This window comes from Centropristis striata, chromosome 15, assembly GCF_030273125.1.
Source record: "Centropristis striata isolate RG_2023a ecotype Rhode Island chromosome 15, C.striata_1.0, whole genome shotgun sequence".
Classification (NCBI taxonomy): Eukaryota; Metazoa; Chordata; class Actinopteri; order Perciformes; family Serranidae; genus Centropristis; species Centropristis striata.
Window position 1 is genome coordinate 30,890,570 of NC_081531.1, and position 18,010 is coordinate 30,908,579.

The 18,010-nt window shown below is 36.6% G+C and overlaps 1 protein-coding gene across 3 annotated transcripts; it reads right to left on the bottom strand.

The window, feature by feature from the left end:
• Positions 1–224: 224 nt before the first annotated feature.
• On the bottom strand, positions 225–14,211 carry LOC131986594 (transcriptional coactivator YAP1-like). 3 transcript variants are annotated; one of them, XM_059351626.1, is made up of 9 exons: positions 13,820–14,211; positions 13,264–13,499; positions 10,593–10,792; positions 9,648–9,802; positions 7,383–7,484; positions 7,053–7,144; positions 6,119–6,237; positions 5,345–5,445; positions 225–4,320 (listed from the first exon to the last, which is right to left on the bottom strand). In XM_059351626.1, the coding sequence occupies exons 2-9, from the start codon at positions 13,465–13,467 to the stop codon at positions 4,139–4,141; spliced, it is 1,155 nt and encodes a 384-aa protein (XP_059207609.1). In that variant the 5' UTR covers positions 13,468–13,499; positions 13,820–14,211; the 3' UTR covers positions 225–4,138. The 3 variants fall into 3 exon arrangements, with proteins under 3 accessions (XP_059207609.1, XP_059207610.1, XP_059207612.1); XM_059351627.1 differs by lacking the exon at positions 13,820–14,211 and adding an exon at positions 13,685–13,786; XM_059351629.1 differs by lacking the exon at positions 7,383–7,484.
• Between the last annotated feature and the right edge of the window lie 3,799 nt (positions 14,212–18,010).

Sequence of the window (18,010 nt, forward strand, 5' to 3'; positions counted from 1 at the left end):
CAACACTTTTAGATTATTTTGTCATATCGCACAGCCATCATTTTCAGTATGAAAGGGTGTATACTGCAGCATGACAACACATACCAAACCCAACTGACGTCAATTAAGAGAACATATTGTACAAGTAGAAATACAAACACAATCTGTCATCCAATAAAGACATCAAGGTGTAGTTTAAAACAATAGCACACTGGACAAATCACCAGAGACTGCTGCTTGCCGGGTGTATTTAAAAGTTTATTAAACAGGAACTCCTTTAAAATGATTACAGTGCGAGTAAGAAGAAATATATTTATATAAAGCACATGCATAAAAAGGTACAAAACAAGTCTGATTGCCTCCAAACTCTCTGTAAATAGGATAATAAACATCATTATAGGTAACATACATATTGAGTGTCATGCATGCTTAGATAAATAAAAAGCTAGGTAGTGTGTTGCATTATGTGTTTGAACAGTAAGCCGCTCTAGGCCCGATGGTATTTAATTAAATTAGAAAAGCTTAGGTGACCAAGGCTCTTTATGTGGGGATGAAGTCTTTACCTCTAAATACTGTGTGTGTGTATATATATATATATATATATATATATATATATATATATACACATATATATATATATATATAAAAAGCTGGTTAGAAGAAATGCTAAAATATAAAAACACACTGCAGAAACAACCCTGCTGCTTAAAAACAACAACAGATTACATACTTATTATATGGTTTAACTAAAAGCGGAGAATTAAAGTACAAAATATACCAAAGGACACAGCATCTGCAATTAGTATGTAGCTTTACTGAGGAGGCACAACAGGGCGCTTGACTTAATGCCATGACTCTCCAAATATTGTCCTCCTTCAAACTTACAAAACAGCTCTTTATGAGTGGAAAATTTGGAGCCACAAACAGAAACAAAAAATTATAACTCCTTAGAGTGGTAGCAAACGAATATCTTAATGGCATTGATTATTACAGGATTATATTTAAAAAGATTCTAGCAGTGATTGTGCATGTTTTAGTGTATTTATGACAATTTTACATCACTGCTTAAGCAAGAAATGCTGCTCTGCTCTAGAAACTTGGATGTGTTTTTTTCCTTCAATTCAGGCATCTAATCCATACCTTTATGAAAATGTATAAGCAGCATAGAATTACTTTTTAAATAAGTTAGTTATTCATAAATATTAAGACATGGGAGGAGGTTTACTGTGTTTTCATGATATTCAACGTTTTGTTTTTTTTACCCATTAATGGGTTGAAATTAAATATTGTATTTGCTAGAAAATATTTTGAAGAGATGATTGTAATATTGTACTGCATTTATGGTCATTTATCCTTTTATGCACTAGGAATAATGATGTATGTTGTAATTTTTTAAAGTAAAGGATGACAATACTGCGATACACTTCAGTTTCTTTAACAATATACCATGCTCTAAAAATGATTGATTAATCTATTGATTAAAAACATAATGCATTTATTTGCAAATCATCATTCAATTGAATACCTTAAAAAGCCAATATATGTAATGTTTGAACTGGTAAACGTTTTTTATAAATAAATAGTCATTCTGAATTTGATGTTTTCTGTTGTTGAAGATGTACACAAAAACACAGCCATTATGTAACTCAAGCAAGTTTTTAATTATCTGCAAAGTAATTTTGTGTCTTTGTGTGTTTCTGATTGAACAGATGATTAAAGGCACAATGAGTAGTATTTCCCATAGTCTAGATGGAAAAATATCCCTCTCTTAAAGAGAAATATAAAGGAAATCATTTCTTTAAACTTGGCACAAACGTCCACATAGGCTCAAAGATGTACAGATTAGATTTTGGGGGAGGTCATTGTGACATACAAAACACATTTTTTAGGCCATAGCTCAACAATTCCTACACAAAAGGTCAATGTGACGTCATAAAATTCTGCAAAAACATATTTTTAGCCATCCGTAATTGTTTGATCTTTTACCTATCAGGGTGAATATGTGTGTGAAACATCCATGTTTTAGAATTTGTAACATCTTTACAAAAATATTCATACTTAAAGCATAGTCTACAGTCTACAGTTCTGACAGACATGGATGTAAACTGCAACTTGCAGAGACAACAAACTGTGAGGTGATAATTCTTGTCTCTTTTTTAAATTTTAATTTAGTGTGTGTTCGGGACACTTCAGTGCTTCAGTCTTTGAGCACTTGGTGTGTAGCCCCCCTCTTTAAAAACATCATAGTGTAAATTAATAGTATACATTTATATCCAGAGGAAGCTATGAAAATGGTGGACAGGGCATGCGAAAAATGAAAATATAGTGAGGTGAAACGCCAACCAGAAATCCTACTCATTCTGCCTTAAAAAAAAAAAAACAATAATAATTTTAAAATAAATGTATTAGGAATGTATTAAAAAATTAAGGGTTATTTAATATTTAACATTTATGTTTCAGGGCCAGGGTATGAACCGCTTAGAGCTAAAATCTCCGCTGCACACTAAGGAGAGATAACATCCAGTTGCCCTGATGGCAACTCTGGGGCTTCATCTCGTAAACACGAGGTGGACATAATAATATAACAACTGTACAATCCATGCAGTTCATTAAAACAAATCTCCAATAAATACTACTTTTGTGAAGCTTATATTCAACGTTGGCTGGAGTGGACAAAATGACTGCAACACTTGACAATAAAATGCAATCCAATACACGACTAAACCAGAGGCCTGTTCCTTAAAGGGAGTTAACCAAATAATTCAGGCTTATTTTGGTTAGTGTGACTCATTATCAGTTGATTCGGTTCCACAAAGCAAATTCCCAGCACAAGTTACATACTAATTGAACTTGAACTATGTCCAATTTACTGTATTAAGCCCTAAATAAGTAATTTCATGAGGCTATTGCAGGTTTTCTGCAGAATTAAACACATTAAAAATAAATACAATACAAATAAAACAAAGAAGGAGTAGATATGCGATATCACACAGCAAAGACCATATATCTAGTGTGGCTGTAGTAAACATCTACTAACTAATTCGATCAGGAGACCAGATTTTCTTGGGGGAAACCCTGTCTTGTGTTGGATTGCATTATACTGAACATGTGTTCATTTACTGTAGACATCCTCTTTATATTCCAGTGCTCCTTTCTGTAAATAGAAGTCCTAAAAAACACACTTTATTTTAGTTTTAGTGCCCAAAGTTAAGACTCCACATCCTGTCGCCTTTACTTCTCTAAATGCGAAGGCTCTGATTTGTTAGGAAAGAAGTCTCCACTGTGATTAAAAATAAAGCTGATCCTCCTTAATTAAAAAACTTCAAAGATATTACACGCAGGCTTGAACGTGACTCTGATGAGGGTTTTAATACTGATTTTTGGCTTGTGTAACTGACAGTTTTAAGAGGAAAGTCTTGTTAGTGTTCTTTATCTCCACTAGGGTGCGTCCTCTCCCCCTGATGTTCCTGTGTAGCAGAGGTGATGTGATCTTTGATTGTTTTGCAGGGATTTTTGTTTTTTATGGAACCACTGTAGTGTTAATCCAGATAGATCATTTGATTAATCTCTTGCTCTCAGTCCTGATGCTTCTCAAAAAAAAAAACATTTTGGAAACTGAGCATTACAGGCTGCTTTAAAAGAGGTAGTAGCACTACATGTTAGTCTTTTTATACCACAAGCTAAATGAGGTAACCAAGAGCAATGTGGATATTTTTTGAGGAACATTTATGCTACTTGAAAGTATCTTTTTTTTAATATAATTGCCACATGCAGACTTCATTTACTTGACACTGTGTTTTTAAAAGTTTGCAGCAAACAACCCAAGTGGGTATAACAAAAGAAATATGTACTCTTAAATTAGCTGTGATGCACTTGGGGCACATCATCTGGGTCTGATGACTAAAGAGAAAGGCGTGTTGTAAATATATAAATGCTCCGTCATGCATCTTTGTTAAACCAGGCCCGAAAAGAGGAGAACACCAGCAGCTTACCACCTTCTGCGAGAGTCTGGGTTTTTCATTCCTCAGGGTGCGAGTAGTGTAAGGGATCCATCATATAGCAATGTTGTTCTGTACCACTTTTGAAGCCAAAGATTCTCCAGAATTCTCAGTCATGTTATGAAGATTCGGTGTCAAGCCATATTTGTGGCAACGGCTGTCTATAGCCAGGTGAGCAGGCTGTCTCTGTCCATGTGCGACCCAGAGAGAACGGTCTCCATGTCCATCAGTAGGTCTGAACTGAGACCTTCAGGGATGCAAGGCATTAGCTCCTCGCCCTCGGACATCGGGAGCACCGGCATAGACTCCTGTAAGGTCATTGAGGAGGTTTCGCCAGAGTCACCTGGAAGAAGTCATAGAAGAAGATAAAAATGACTAAACTGTGCTGCCATCCTTTTGTTTTCTTGCATTAAAAAATAACAGACCAGGAAAACACTTTGCACATCTATTTCATAAGACAAGTGTGTAAGAGAGGGACTAGTAGTTGCATAAAAACACAGCAGACCTTCATTAGGCAAAACCTCTAGCACCAAAACATCTAAAAATGATTAGAAAAAATTATTTAAAATTAAAATAAAACATTTTGCAAAAATTTTGCAAATTAGTGCAGAAGAATGTGTTCCCAAAAATGAAATGTACCTAATTTAAATATTCTGCATTGTCTTTAGAAAAGTTACTGTCAGAAGTTATACTCATATTCTGAAATCGAACCTGAGGACACCCGTCAATTGCCCAAAGCCTACTATGCTTCATCATCTTTTTCACTCTAAATTGGACCATCATAAACATCACGCTGTATTGAAGAAGACTTGAAATTAACAATTAAGACCATAAACTCATAAGGAAAATATTTACTGAGGTTATAAATCAAGTTGGAAGAAGGGCCATTTTCTCATTAAATTCTCTACAATCTGGCTTCTTCTTGCAACCAGAGCAGTCGCCCCCTGTTGGCCATTAGAAAGAATGCAGGTTTAAGGTACTTCTGCTTAAGCTTCACTCTTCAGAACTGGAGGTTGCCATTTGGTTATACCAGTAAAACTACTAAAAGGAGAGTGCAACATTTTACATTAAAATGTCTAAAGCACGCCATAGTTCTCTTAGTTAAATGATAAATAATTTGAAGTAATATACGGCTAAATCGGCCATTATCATGACATGGATCCCATTATAAACTCCTTCCCATTGGTTTTAATGTAAATTTAGATCAATAGATGTCACATCTGGACATCGTTTCATCATTGCTTTGTTTTGGGTAAAAATACACATATTCATAAATGGGGTGAGAGGGAATAATATTTCACTTCAAAAACCCTGGTACAATTTATCCAGTGCGCATGTCCGTGTGTGTGTGTGTGTGTGTGCATTACCAGTGTCCATGTGATCCACAGAGCTCAACATGTGGTCCGACGTGCGGGGAAGGCTGCTGACGCTCAGACCGCTGTCAGTGCTCTCGTTGCGAGAGTGAGCGCTGCACAAGAACATGTAAACATTCCTTTATATCTGATCGTCAGCTGTTAAAAAAACTGGAATGACCAGTTGAAACTCCTTACAAACTTTTTAATGTACATACACAATAACTTAGTTTTTTACTGACACTAGTTTCTAACAACTAAATATTTTTTACAAAAACTGCTGGCAGAAAAACTGAAATAAAAATGACTTTAGCTTGTCACTGATTATTTCTAAAACATTTTGTTGCTGCTTTTACTTTAAGTAAAAGTTATAGATACTTTTCTCACTTTTGTTCCTTAATGACCACTGCAACAACACGACAATAAAACAGTCAAATTCAAGCACCTTTCATGCATTTCAATATGCATTTCAAGCATTTTCAGCCTGTTTCAGCTGTGAAAAACTACATATACACACACATATATATATATATATATATACATACAGTAAATATTTCTTAATATTCCACTTCATAATTACATTATATTAAAGGTTACTGTGCTATAACCAACCAAGATATGTTCTGTTTCAGTATTCTACAGAAGGGTGACAATTCAAAACACAACAAAGGTTCTTCAAACTTCAAAAACACCACATCAAAATCCAAGGGTTTTTTCCCCAAGAACATCCAGCAGCTTGAATAAAAGGATCTTGACAGAATATGACAATAATATTCAACATGAACTCACCCATTGAGTGTGGGTTCGTGGTTTGAGGCTCTGATCCTGACATCCAGAGAAGGGACGAGTGTCTGTGCGTTCCTGTCATGGTCCATCCCAACAGGCATCTGGTTCCTTCCTCCTGCCTCCTACAACACAACAAAATAAAATCTGAACTGAATATACATAGGCCTCTCACCATAATTACAATATCGACTTATTGTGTGATATAAGGACATGATGACCGTGATGATTTTGTCTTCGATATTGCCTGTTGTGTTTACATGCAGGTCTGTTTACTTAATAATGTCACAAATCCTTTAGCAAACAGCAAGTATTACCAACTATTATAAGACCTGGGCACCTTAGAGGACCACAATGGAAATAAGCCCTATTTTTTTCTTACATGGAAACTGGTTTGATCAGTTTGTCATGTATTATTAAATTTTGTGAAATAAATCTATCTATCTATCTATCTATCTATCTATCTATCTATCTATCTATCTATCTATCTATCCCCAATGAACAGAAACAAAACACACAGAGACATGTTTTACTGTCATTTCTGCTCTGTTGTTTTACATTTTTCACATGTTTTTTTACACTTTTATATAATCTCAGCTGCATTTTTTTTATTATCTGTTTTTTTACTTCCATTTTATAAATGTAATGCTTTTTAATAATGTTAATTTTATGTTTGTTCGCTGTGAAGCATCAGGTGCCTGTTTCTTTGTTGTAAAGCACTTTGAGAGGTGCTATACAAATTAGATTTGTTTTTATTATTATAATTCATGTATGAATATTCTTAAGAAATAAAAGTTAATAGTTTTTTGATAGGGTGTACTTGCTTGATTATTTTACTATATTATCATTAAATCAGTGGCATTAATGTCCTAAAATTAAATTAATATTGTTTATGTACGGCAGGTTGCATTATGCAGTTTGGTTTTATTTAATCTCTGACCTGCGTGCTCTGCGGAGGGAGGCCTTGTTTGCATCGGAGCCTTTCTTTTTCCTGCCTTTGCTGCAGAGCCAGGCCAAGGTTCATCTTTTGGGCTGGAACATAAAATACATAGGAAAAAAAAGAACATTTTGACAAATTAAGTAAATATTTCTAACAATATTTAAACATTTTAGCAATGACATATATCAGGAAAAGTTGTGAAAACTTTGCGATCTTTCTTATTTTCATTGCCATACAGCAACCTGGGATGGTGGACATTGGAACAAAATGCTTTGTCATTGACAAACAAGAATTGTCAATTCAGGAGACACAAATTTGATAGTGTGCTACCTAGACACGGGTCGACCCATGAGGTGGTCTTATTACTGTGATCGATGTAGAACACCTCTCCATCTGCAGTCACAGCCTTCTCCCAGCCTTCAGGCAGTGGACCTGAACAGCAGTGAAAGTACACAGTGAGAAGGCAAATGGTGGATGGAGTGCATGGAGTGTTGAGGGTAGAAAAGTTAAAGAAATCTGGTCCACGTCCTTTAATGTCTGTGTAGCTTCTAGTTTGTAGATGCTTTATGAATAGAAGTGAAGGTTAGTGGTTAAACAAAAGTGGTGGAAGAAGTATTCAGATCCCTTAATTAAGTTAAAGTACTAATACCACACTGAGAAATTACTCCACTACAAGTAAAAGTCCTGCATTCAAAAATTACTGAAGTTAAAGAACAAAAGTATCAGCATCAAAATGTACTTATAGTATCAAAAGTAAAAGTACTCATTATGTAGAATGGACCCATTCAGATTGTTTTATATATTCCAAATATAGTAATGGATTATTATTATTATTGGTGCATTTATATAAGCAGCAGTTTGTAGGGCTAATTTTAACTAATTAATATACTGTTATTAAGTATTTTAATAAAACTCTAATCAATTTGAAGTAATCATGTTTTATGTTAAATCTTGACCTGAAAAGTAATCAGGTTAGCTGTCGGCTAAATGTAGTGGAATAAGAAGTAAAATATCTGCTTCAAAATGTAGCGGAGTAGAAGTATATAAGTTACATAAAATGCAAATACTCAAGTAAAGTACAAGTACTTTAAAATTGTACAGTATTTGAATAAATGTACTTAGTTACATTCCACCAATGATAAACAGCGACAGTATGGTTTGTTCTGAAGAGTAAAAAGGTACTAACATGTGTGCTAAATGCCTAAATGCAATGGGTGGGAGATTGTAAAAACACAACAGTGTATCACTATAATGTATGCTTAACTCCACATGTCCACATTATTCTGCATAATTCACAGATTTATAGCATTGTGATGGGCCTTTTTTCTTTCATATGCTGTATTGGACTCAGTTTTAAGGCTAAAGTATCTTAAACAGTTACATATTATATGAACCTAGAAGATCAATGGAATCCATTGGTGGCAGCCTTGTTGTGATATCTTGTTTGGAAAATATTGCTGTGAGGTTAGGCTACATTTTAGCAAGGGAAAAATTGCCATTTTCAAAGCAGTCCTTCTGACCTCTGACCTCAAGATATCTGATGAAAAGCGGTTTTATGGGTACCATTGTATTGGAAAATTTCTGCAGACTGGGGTCCCTGAACAGTCTTACATAAATCAGGTAAGACTGGAAAGCTGAGATTCGTGCGGTTTCAATGAGCTAAATGTTATTCACATGTGATGATGTTAGTCCCCATAGTAGCCATTCCATTGTAGTGAAACAATTTTTTTTAAACTTGACGTCACTGTATAAAATGACCTGCTGTGAACTCTAGGATAATCACAGCCTCGTGAAACTTTACAACCACAAACTAGAGACCTAGAGCATTCAGAGGATGTATGGTTATACTGACAATAAAGGGGTTACACAACAGTTTATAGAACAAAAATGCAAAAAAAATGCAACATTTCCAAATCACAGCATTGATTAGCAAGTCTTTGTGTCTTAATGTGATATTCTGGAGGGATTTTTGCCATGTTTTTAATCAGTTCTTGAGCGAAAACAATTATGGGACTATTGTTTTAGGACATTGGAAAATCGTGAACCATTTATCAATATCTTATGTTACAAGCTAAGCACCTTTGTTTCATTTCATCTTCTTTGTCTTTTAAGCTCTTTTTGTTTATGTTTAATAAAACCAAAAATAAAAAAACTAGCACAGATTTCAAATCATAATCATATGACATATGACATATGACAATCATATGTCATACACTGACCCTTAAACTGTGACGTGCATGGAATCTATTCAAAGATATACAAAAAACACCTGTTTGAACTGCTTGAATTGCTTTTACCTTACACTTTTTTTGAGAATCATGATTTCTCTAAATTTAGTGAGATGTCCTTATAAATATATCAAACGTGACAGTCCCATCTCTCATCCTATAACCATTGCCATCATCAGCGTGATTATTTTTCAGCTTTCATGTTTTCATCTACAGTATAAATGTGATAATTCCCACCAAAGTCATGTCCAGCAAAGACCGTTGACGAGGTAGAACTAGCAGGTCTGCGCTTTAAAAAGAAACTGAATGGTGAGAAGGGGGAGTGGGGGGTTGGGGGGGTGGGGGGACACGACAAGAAGGGTGATACCTGTCTCTGGATTGATGTTTTGTGGTTGCGTGGTGGGTGCTGGGTTGCTGAGGGAGTGGGAGTGGACCGGAGGCCCAGACAGGGGATGCTGAGCTGCAGCCGACTGAAGCTGCGAAAGTCGAGGGTCGTGCCAAGTGGTTGTCTTCTCCAGGTGACTGCAAACACACAACAAGTCTGAACGTATCTGCATCTGTTAAACCGCTGCAACCTGATGGATGTGAAGCGCGAGGCACGTTTTAACCTCGGACCTGCTTTACCTGTACTACCAGTAGCCTTTGACAGGAGTGAGAGCTGTCAGGCCATGTGCTCTCGTGAATGAAACTGGCTGAAACCACACAGGTTGCAAAACTAGTTGGAACATTTTCTGTTTGCATGCAACTGATTAGTTTGAGTCCTGGTTAAATCTGCACTGCTGCACATCTGTTTTTAACCACCTTACTTTTCAATGATATTTTTTCTCTAGAAAAATATTTAAGAATTATATTTTCTGTAACAGGACACAGTTCCAGGAAAAAAAGCTCAAGAAACTCCTTTTGGTGCATCTTAAATAGGATCAGTGCAAGTCAATGAATCGATATAATGATCTAAATCACATTTTCATAATCTTAAACATCTTGAATTTGCCTTTTATTGAGCAAAAATGCAGAAAATGTGATGCTCCCTTTTTCTAAATCTGAAACGTTGAGCTTTTTTTTGTTTTATTTGATTATTAATTTAATCTTTTTTATTCCTGAACAATCAGTGAGTAATTTCAAGACATCACCTTGAGCTTTGGACATTTGTGAGGGGTATTTTTCACTACTTTCTGACCATTTATAGACTTGATATTGATTAGTGCTGCTATAAACAGTGCAGATGGAGAAGTATAAAGGCAGGCTGACACTTTGGGTCATTTTAAACACAATCTCAGTAACCTGGTGATAGATAACCAAAGTTAGACCTTACTTGAGGAAGTAACGCTGGCCAGTAGGCGTTTTGGCCATTTCCCAACCGTGGGGGAGTGGCACGTCATCAGGTATGATCGGTGCAGCTGCTACATCTGCTGCTTGAGTGGAGAGGGAGTTGACTGGGAGGGAGGCAGGGGAGGAATGGGCGCGGACGTGATGAGGAGTAAGGGAGCCGCACACACCTCCATCTGAACTGGCCTGACGAGAAACGAGCAGGGTTAACAACAACTCCCATGACCAGCCACAAGCAGCAATCAGAAACTTAAACCAGCAGAAAGATATAAAGGTTGGCGTGGTAACCACAGAGAGCCAAGGTGCAAAAACAAACACTTAGAGGGAGAAACTGATAGTTGGTTTTATATTGTTTGCAAGATTATCTGAAATTCCTTAATGTAGTCAAAGATTCAGCAGATCAAGTTCAACACATTTCAGGAATTATAATGTTTAAGTAACATCTATATTTCTAAGACATGGACTCAAGGTGTGTTTGCTGAAACAAATGAAACAAATAAACAACTAATTTAAGTGGTCAGAAAGGCAGTTTTGTTTGTTACAGGAAGTTGGGGGTGCTTGAAAACCGTATCACATCCATAGCCATAGAAAATGAAAATAAGTAGACTATCAACCAATCAAAATAATATTAGGTAGATAAACATTTAGATAACTCCATATTTGTATTTATTGTTCCAACTGTTTGAGTTGACTTTTCCTGTTCTTCATGTTTTCCATTTATGCAGCTGGGTATTTTTTTAACTCAAAGTACTTGTTTCCTTCATTATTTTTATTTAGAACTTTGTTATTTGCACCAATACACTACAGCAAGTTCCTCGTATGTGAAAACCTGTGGCAATAAATAATAATACTTATAATGCCTAAACTTTGGCAATGAAATTATTCTGATTCTAATCCATATTTTTGGTACAAGAACAAGATACTTCCATGCTCGGTTTTTCGTTTGTGGCTTTGAAATTCACCATATTTTTGTGTCATTAATGCATATATATTTGTATGGCTGGCACAATTTAAATTCTAGCTCAAAAAATCAAATAAAACTCAGTCATGTATTAAGGAAGAATTTCTAAAATGTAATTGCCAGTTATCAGGGCATAAACAAATTATCTGTTGAGCTTTATGAATCAAGACGATAGTCTAACTATAACATAGCCTTCAATTCTGAAAAAAAAGGTTAAATTGAAAATTGAATCAAATTGTGTTAAATTAAAATTGTAAATGTAATCGAATCATGGATTCAGAGTATTACAATAAACCTATCCATTTGCATTGCCTGTGGATGTATGAGTGCATTTTGGAAAAAAATACATAAATACAAGAATTTACTCTCACTGTGGCTGAAACATAATATCCAACTGTATCTAGTGAGACTGCGGACAGCAGTTGATTCAACTATTTTTTGGAATGCTTAAAATGTAAGGTGTTGAATATTTAAGGCAATAATGGGCTTATTTAATAGTTGCTTTCTGAGCTGTTGGTGCATCAGTAAAGAATAGAACAACAAAGTGTTCACTGAAACAAGAAGGAAAGTCTTAGAAATACAAAAGGACATGCCCAATTCAGATAAACCCTCAATGAAACATCTATTTCCTTTTGTCTCAACAAAAATTGTATTGGAGGAAACTTTGTGCAAGTTCATTCACTATCCTTATCCGCACAGAGGGCTAGAGACGAACCCAGCCGACATTGGGCGAGAGGCGGGGTCCACCCTGGACAGGTCTCCAGACTATCACAGGGCTGACAATCACGCTCTCATTCACACCTACGGGCAATTTAGAGTCACCAATTAAACCTAAGTGCATGTTTTTGGACTGTGGGAGGAAATCGGAGTACCCACTGAGAACCCACGCTGACACGGGGAGAACATGCAAACTCCACACAGAAGAGCCGCAGGCCAGAGTTGAACTGGCAACCCTCTTGCTGTCTGTGCAAATGTGTCAATTAAAAGTCCTGCATTCAAAACATTACTTAAGTAAAAGTACAAAAGTATCAGCATTAAATGTACCTAAAAAGTACTTGTTATGCTAAAGATCCCTGTCTACGAGTGTTATATAATAGATGAATACGGAATACTCAAGAGAAGTTCAAGTACCTCGAAGTTGTACTTAAGAACAGTTCTTGAGTAAATTTACTTAGTTACATTCTACCACGATGTGTATGTATGTTTGAGAATTATTGTGAACAATAATTAACAGTTTTTCTGCTTATCTAATGTGTTTGTTTTCATTCATTCCTTTTAGTATTTAAAAAAAAATTAATTAGTTAAATTATATTTTTCCCTCTAATTATGTATGCTGAGTTTCTTGTTGTTGTTGTTGTTTTTATTTCATTTTTACTTATCAATATTATGGTTATTGTTATTATTTAATGTGTTCTTTGTTGTTATTCATATATATATGAATATATATAATTATGCTTGCTAAGTTTCTTTGTTGTTGCTGTTTTTGACTATCCTATTTTTACCTTCATTTCAAGCAGTTTCAAGCACTTTTTTAATGCATTTTCATGTTTTCAGAGATTCCAGAAACCCAGTTTAATGCAACACTATTATTACTGGATTGTATTTCAGAGGATGCCTGTTTTTCTGGTCCTCAGTGTATTTTGCTGCTGTATTTGATAAAGTGTTTGCTGGATAAGTGTTTGCATGGAGCATTTACTTGTCTGGAGTGTCCTCGGGAGTCCGGCTGCCTGAAGAAGGAGTCCGGCAGCTTCCTCATCCTCATGGGCAGAGAGGGAGGCTGTCTGGCGGACTTGCTGGGGTTCATCACGGCGCTGAAGAGGGCCTCCAGCTCCGTCTGCGAGTCCCCGCGGACGTGCACGATCTGCTGCCCGGCCGGAGGCGCGCCGCGGTGCGCGTCCATGTCGCCAAAGTTTTAGTGGTGTCGAAACAAATCTGTCACACACACAAAAAACACTAATCGCACAAATTCAACTTAGAATAAAACGCCAGGCCCGTTAATGCTACATGCGTCTGACTGCTGCAGGAGTTAGGATCGGATTTGTTTACACTTTTAAAACCCCCCCACCCCCACCCCATTTGAACTTTTGTGTCCTTGTGTGTCTGTTTCCAAATGTAACCTTTAGGAAGTTAATCAGCTGTGAAAGGAACCTCAATGATCGGGTAGATAAGTCGATTTAGCTCCATTTAAAGCAGTGATCGCTGACAAAAATCAATCTCAGCAGCGTACAACACGTTACATGCCTCCCACATACCTTCAAGCAGCCAGACCGTTTCCCCCCTCTCTCTCTCTCTCTCTCGCTCTCTCCCTCTCCCTCTCTGACTCTCTCTCTCTCTCTCTCCGTATTCCTGCAGGGAAAAAAATTATGTGGAGAAATCACAGCCGGGAAAACCCTCTTCCGATGTCCTGAAAAAGTCCTCAGGTGAAAAAACCCACATATATGTAAAACTACTTGGAGAAAAAAGGATTTCAGCGAGACCTCCAAACTTTTTTTTCACATCCACTGTTGAGTCCAGATTCATGTGATAGTGCTGAGGGGCGGGGTTGCAGGGTTTAAAGCTGCCGCAGTTGCAGTGGGAAATATTTTACTCTGAGCAGACATAAACCACCAACAAAAGGTTTTGAAAACAACTTATTTGCTATTGATTTGTGTGCAAACAAGCACTTTCAGCACTAAAAACCCACTGAAATCAGTGATATTAGTGTTTGGCCATGCTTCAATTCCCCTCTGTGCAGCTTTATAGCTTTCTCCTACTGAAGGAAAGAGGCAGAAGACAACTAAAGATGATATTCTTGAGAGAGGAGATGAGACTGGGAGTGATTTTTGGTTGCGGCCTGGGTCTGGTCTGGTTTTGGGGGGATTGGGGAGGGGAGATTGGGAGTTGCACTGAGAAAACATCCGCCCCTGATGAGGCCAGCCGGAGCCTGTTTGTCCATGCAGCCGCAGCCGCAGCGTGCTGCCCTCTGGTGGAAAACACGCGCACACTGTGAGCCGGAGCTCAGCTGGCCAACAGATTGAATTTAAGAAAGAAAAAAAAAGTTGGAGATTAATTTTTCTGTCGAAAACTCATCATCCGGGTTTCAAAGCCTCATCATACTTAGTGCAATTTGAAAGGAAATGTCATTTTATAATCTATGATGCTCATTTTTATTTTTGAGTCAGTATAATTTCTTAAGTCTGTATATCAGACAGATTGTTATATATATTCCAAATATATTATTGTATTATTATTATTATTGATGCATTTATGTACGCAGTGTTTTGCTATTGTCAAGGAAGGGGTCATTTTAACTATTTAATATACTGTTTTATGGTTTAATTTACATTACATTTAATGTATGTTCTTTCCATATTAAATGTAACTGGGCAAGTAACTAAAACTGGCAGCTAAATGTAATGGGGTAAAAATAATGATATTTGCTTCTAAAATCAAGTGGAGGAAAGTATAAAGTTAGAAATAGTACAAGTACCTCAGAGTTGAACTTAAACAGTAGCCTACTTGAATAAATGTACTTAGTTACATTCCACCGCTGTGTATGTGTATGTTCAAGAAGTATTATGAATAATAATAAACTGATTTTGTTTTTGTGCTTATTTAATTTGTTCCTTGTTGTTATTCATTCCTTTTACTATTTTACTTCTAATCTAAATTAGTTAAATTATTTTTTACCCTTCAAATTTGTATGCTTAGTTTCTTTGTTGTTGTTGTTGTTGTTTTGCTGTTTTTATTTCATTTTATTTTTTATTTTTTTCATTTAGTTTAAGTAGAGGTCCGACACGTCAACATTAACTGGATTTTATTGTTGCAGCAATAATATTTTTTGACATTTTTCACAAAGTAAAAGTTTTCCATTTGTTTTTGTTTTTATTTTTATATTTGAAACATGAGAGAGAAGATTCAACACAGTGTTTCTGTATTCACATTTTATGTCTTATATAACATCCTCAGGTGTGTGTTATATTTTAGCCTTCTTTGATAATTTTTCAGACTTAAAATGTTGCTTTTTCTCGTCATAATTACACAGAATAAATTATTTGTATAAGCTTGAGTATGTGTATCTATTTCTTTTTGCAGAACAATACACTCAAATTACAATTATTTTATTTTATTTATAGAGGAAATCAATGTGATTTCTAATCTGAATTCTCTTTTTTTTCTTGCAAACAAAGCACATTGAACAATGCTATCCCCAGGTTGTGTTGTATTTCACCAAATATTATGGACCATACATAAATAAATGTATGAAAACTATCTAATTGAACATCTTAAAGTGTTAAACATGTCTTATGAACACGAGTTGCAGTCTATTATTATCAGATGGTCAACATAAACACAATAGTTCTGTAATACAAACCGAAGAAAAGCCGATGGCAGTCATACCTTAACACCTGTTTTGTTTTTCATTCCATTCGTAATGATTCACACAATCAATGCAGCTGCTGTTTTATTGCAGTGGAGGAGGAGAACATGTGGAGGATCTGTGCATGACCAGCTAGAACAGAGCAGCTCAAATGGATAACAGATCTTATTTAACAAACATATCATTTCTTACTGAAGTACTCATTGTAGGAGTGTAGGGCTGAAATCTGAAAAGCAATCAATCTAAATTCAATACAAAAACACTGACTGATGAAGCAAATATCAGATGAGAAAAAAAAATGTTTGTTTGTGTTTTGTGTTGTGTTGTATTGTTGCTTAAACTAATAATCTGACATTTTTGGAAACATGTTTATTCACTTTAAATATGATTGAAACAGTATTTTAAGTACCATATCAAAATAAAAAACAAACATATAAATTAATAAAAGGGAAAGTTTAACAGAAAAGTAGGGGAGACTGGGGACAATTGTAACGTTTTTTAAATTTTCCTTCATAACTCATAGACAACTTGAGTGACTAGTCATCTCTTGATATGAAAATCATATATAAGTGTCCTGAATAATAATAGGTATGATATATTTTTTTACTGAGAAGAACAAGACAGTAATATTACGCAATGCAAGGAGTCAGTCTTTATGCTAAGTGAACTCGGTGGTGAAGTGGTAATGCCGGGGTTCGTGGGTTCAAATCTGGCTTGCTGCTCTACTGTGTGGAGTTTGTATGTTATCCCCGTGTTAGCATGGGTTTCCTCCATGCTAACATGCACAGACAGAGAGTCTAATTGGTGACAAAATGAACGAGAGTGTGAATGGTTGTCTCTATAGCCCTTTTCATACTGTGTTTCCGCAAAAGTGCCGTACGCTATATTGTTGTAACGTGCTCTGCCATCATTACGCCTTAAGGCTTTCATAATGATTCTGAAATGCCGTAATATTGGCATCCCCAGTCTGTGAATTCACATTGCAAGCCAGTATTGGCGGGTAACAGAAGCAGTGGCAGTATGTGTACAATAAGAGACGGAAAGAGCGAGTCATTCAAAACAATAATGGCGGAAGAACTGCACATTGTGATGTGTCTCGCTGTAGAAATTCTACATGCTGAAGCAAAGTTGTTCTGCATTTTGCTGAATGTGATTCGACTGTCGTACTCAAGTGAGAGGTGTGTCTCGGATACACTTCCTTTCTTATTACCTGGGTGTTGATTGTATTTTCAGTCAGAGCTGTTCACACTGAGCTTGTCTTGAACAGTCTCGCCAATGTAACGACCCTGTTACTACCTCTAAAAGCTGTATGGAGCCGCGATTTCTTGGTCCCCCCATTTCACCTCTGAGATGTTCAGATTAAAAGTGAAACGTCACAGAGGCGTAAGTATCCTTGCTTGAAACGGCAGTCTGAAAGGTGCCCCGTGGTAGTCTGCCGACCTGTCCAGGGTGTATCCCGCCTCTCGCTCAATTTCAGCCCTGGTCCCCCGCGAGTCAAATTTCTAAAGAAAGTAATTTCTTTCAACAATCAAACTGTTTTTGAGCTATCACACCTGCACAAAGACACAGAAAGAGTACAATAAAGAGACACCAGACAGCCTTGTCTGATATAATGTGTCATTCACATGCATAGGCCGCTTTACGAGAGCATGTAACATAGGACAGATGTGGGGGCCCCGGGGCAGCGGCACCAGGCTTTTCACATTCCTCTCGCTGACCATAGCTGTAAACTCGCACAGGTTCAGAACAACAGCAAAGCTTTTCTTTGGCTCTCACTGCAAAGTTTTCCAGGGAAGCAACAGGCCGACAGGCAGGCCGGCCGGACGGCTCCAGCTGGACCCCGACTGGAATGTGCTGTTGCTCTTTTCACTTTTCCACACTGCTTAACTGCCCAGTTAACAGAAGTAATTGGTCTGACCCTTTGAGAGGCAGTTTTCAGACGCATGAGTCAGTGATCAGAGAGAGAAAGAGAGCAGGGGGGGAACATGAGCACAAGAGGCAGAGACACCCTGCCTTCACTGGACACAAGCAGAGAAAAAGTGTTCCTACATTAAAACAAGCTGCTCATTTCCCTTTCCCCACA

Coding starts and splice junctions, on each gene's coding strand:
- LOC131986594 (XM_059351626.1), bottom strand. CDS start 13,467: ATGGACGCGCACCGCGGCGCGCCTCCGGCCGGGCAGCAGATCGTGCAC. Junction 9,803..10,592: donor GGCCAGCGTTACTTCCTCAA/GTAAGGTCTAAC, acceptor GTGTGTTTGCAG/TCACCTGGAGAAGACAACCA. Junction 4,321..5,344: donor TGTGGATCACATGGACACTG/GTAATGCACACA, acceptor GACTTCTTCCAG/GTGACTCTGGCGAAACCTCC.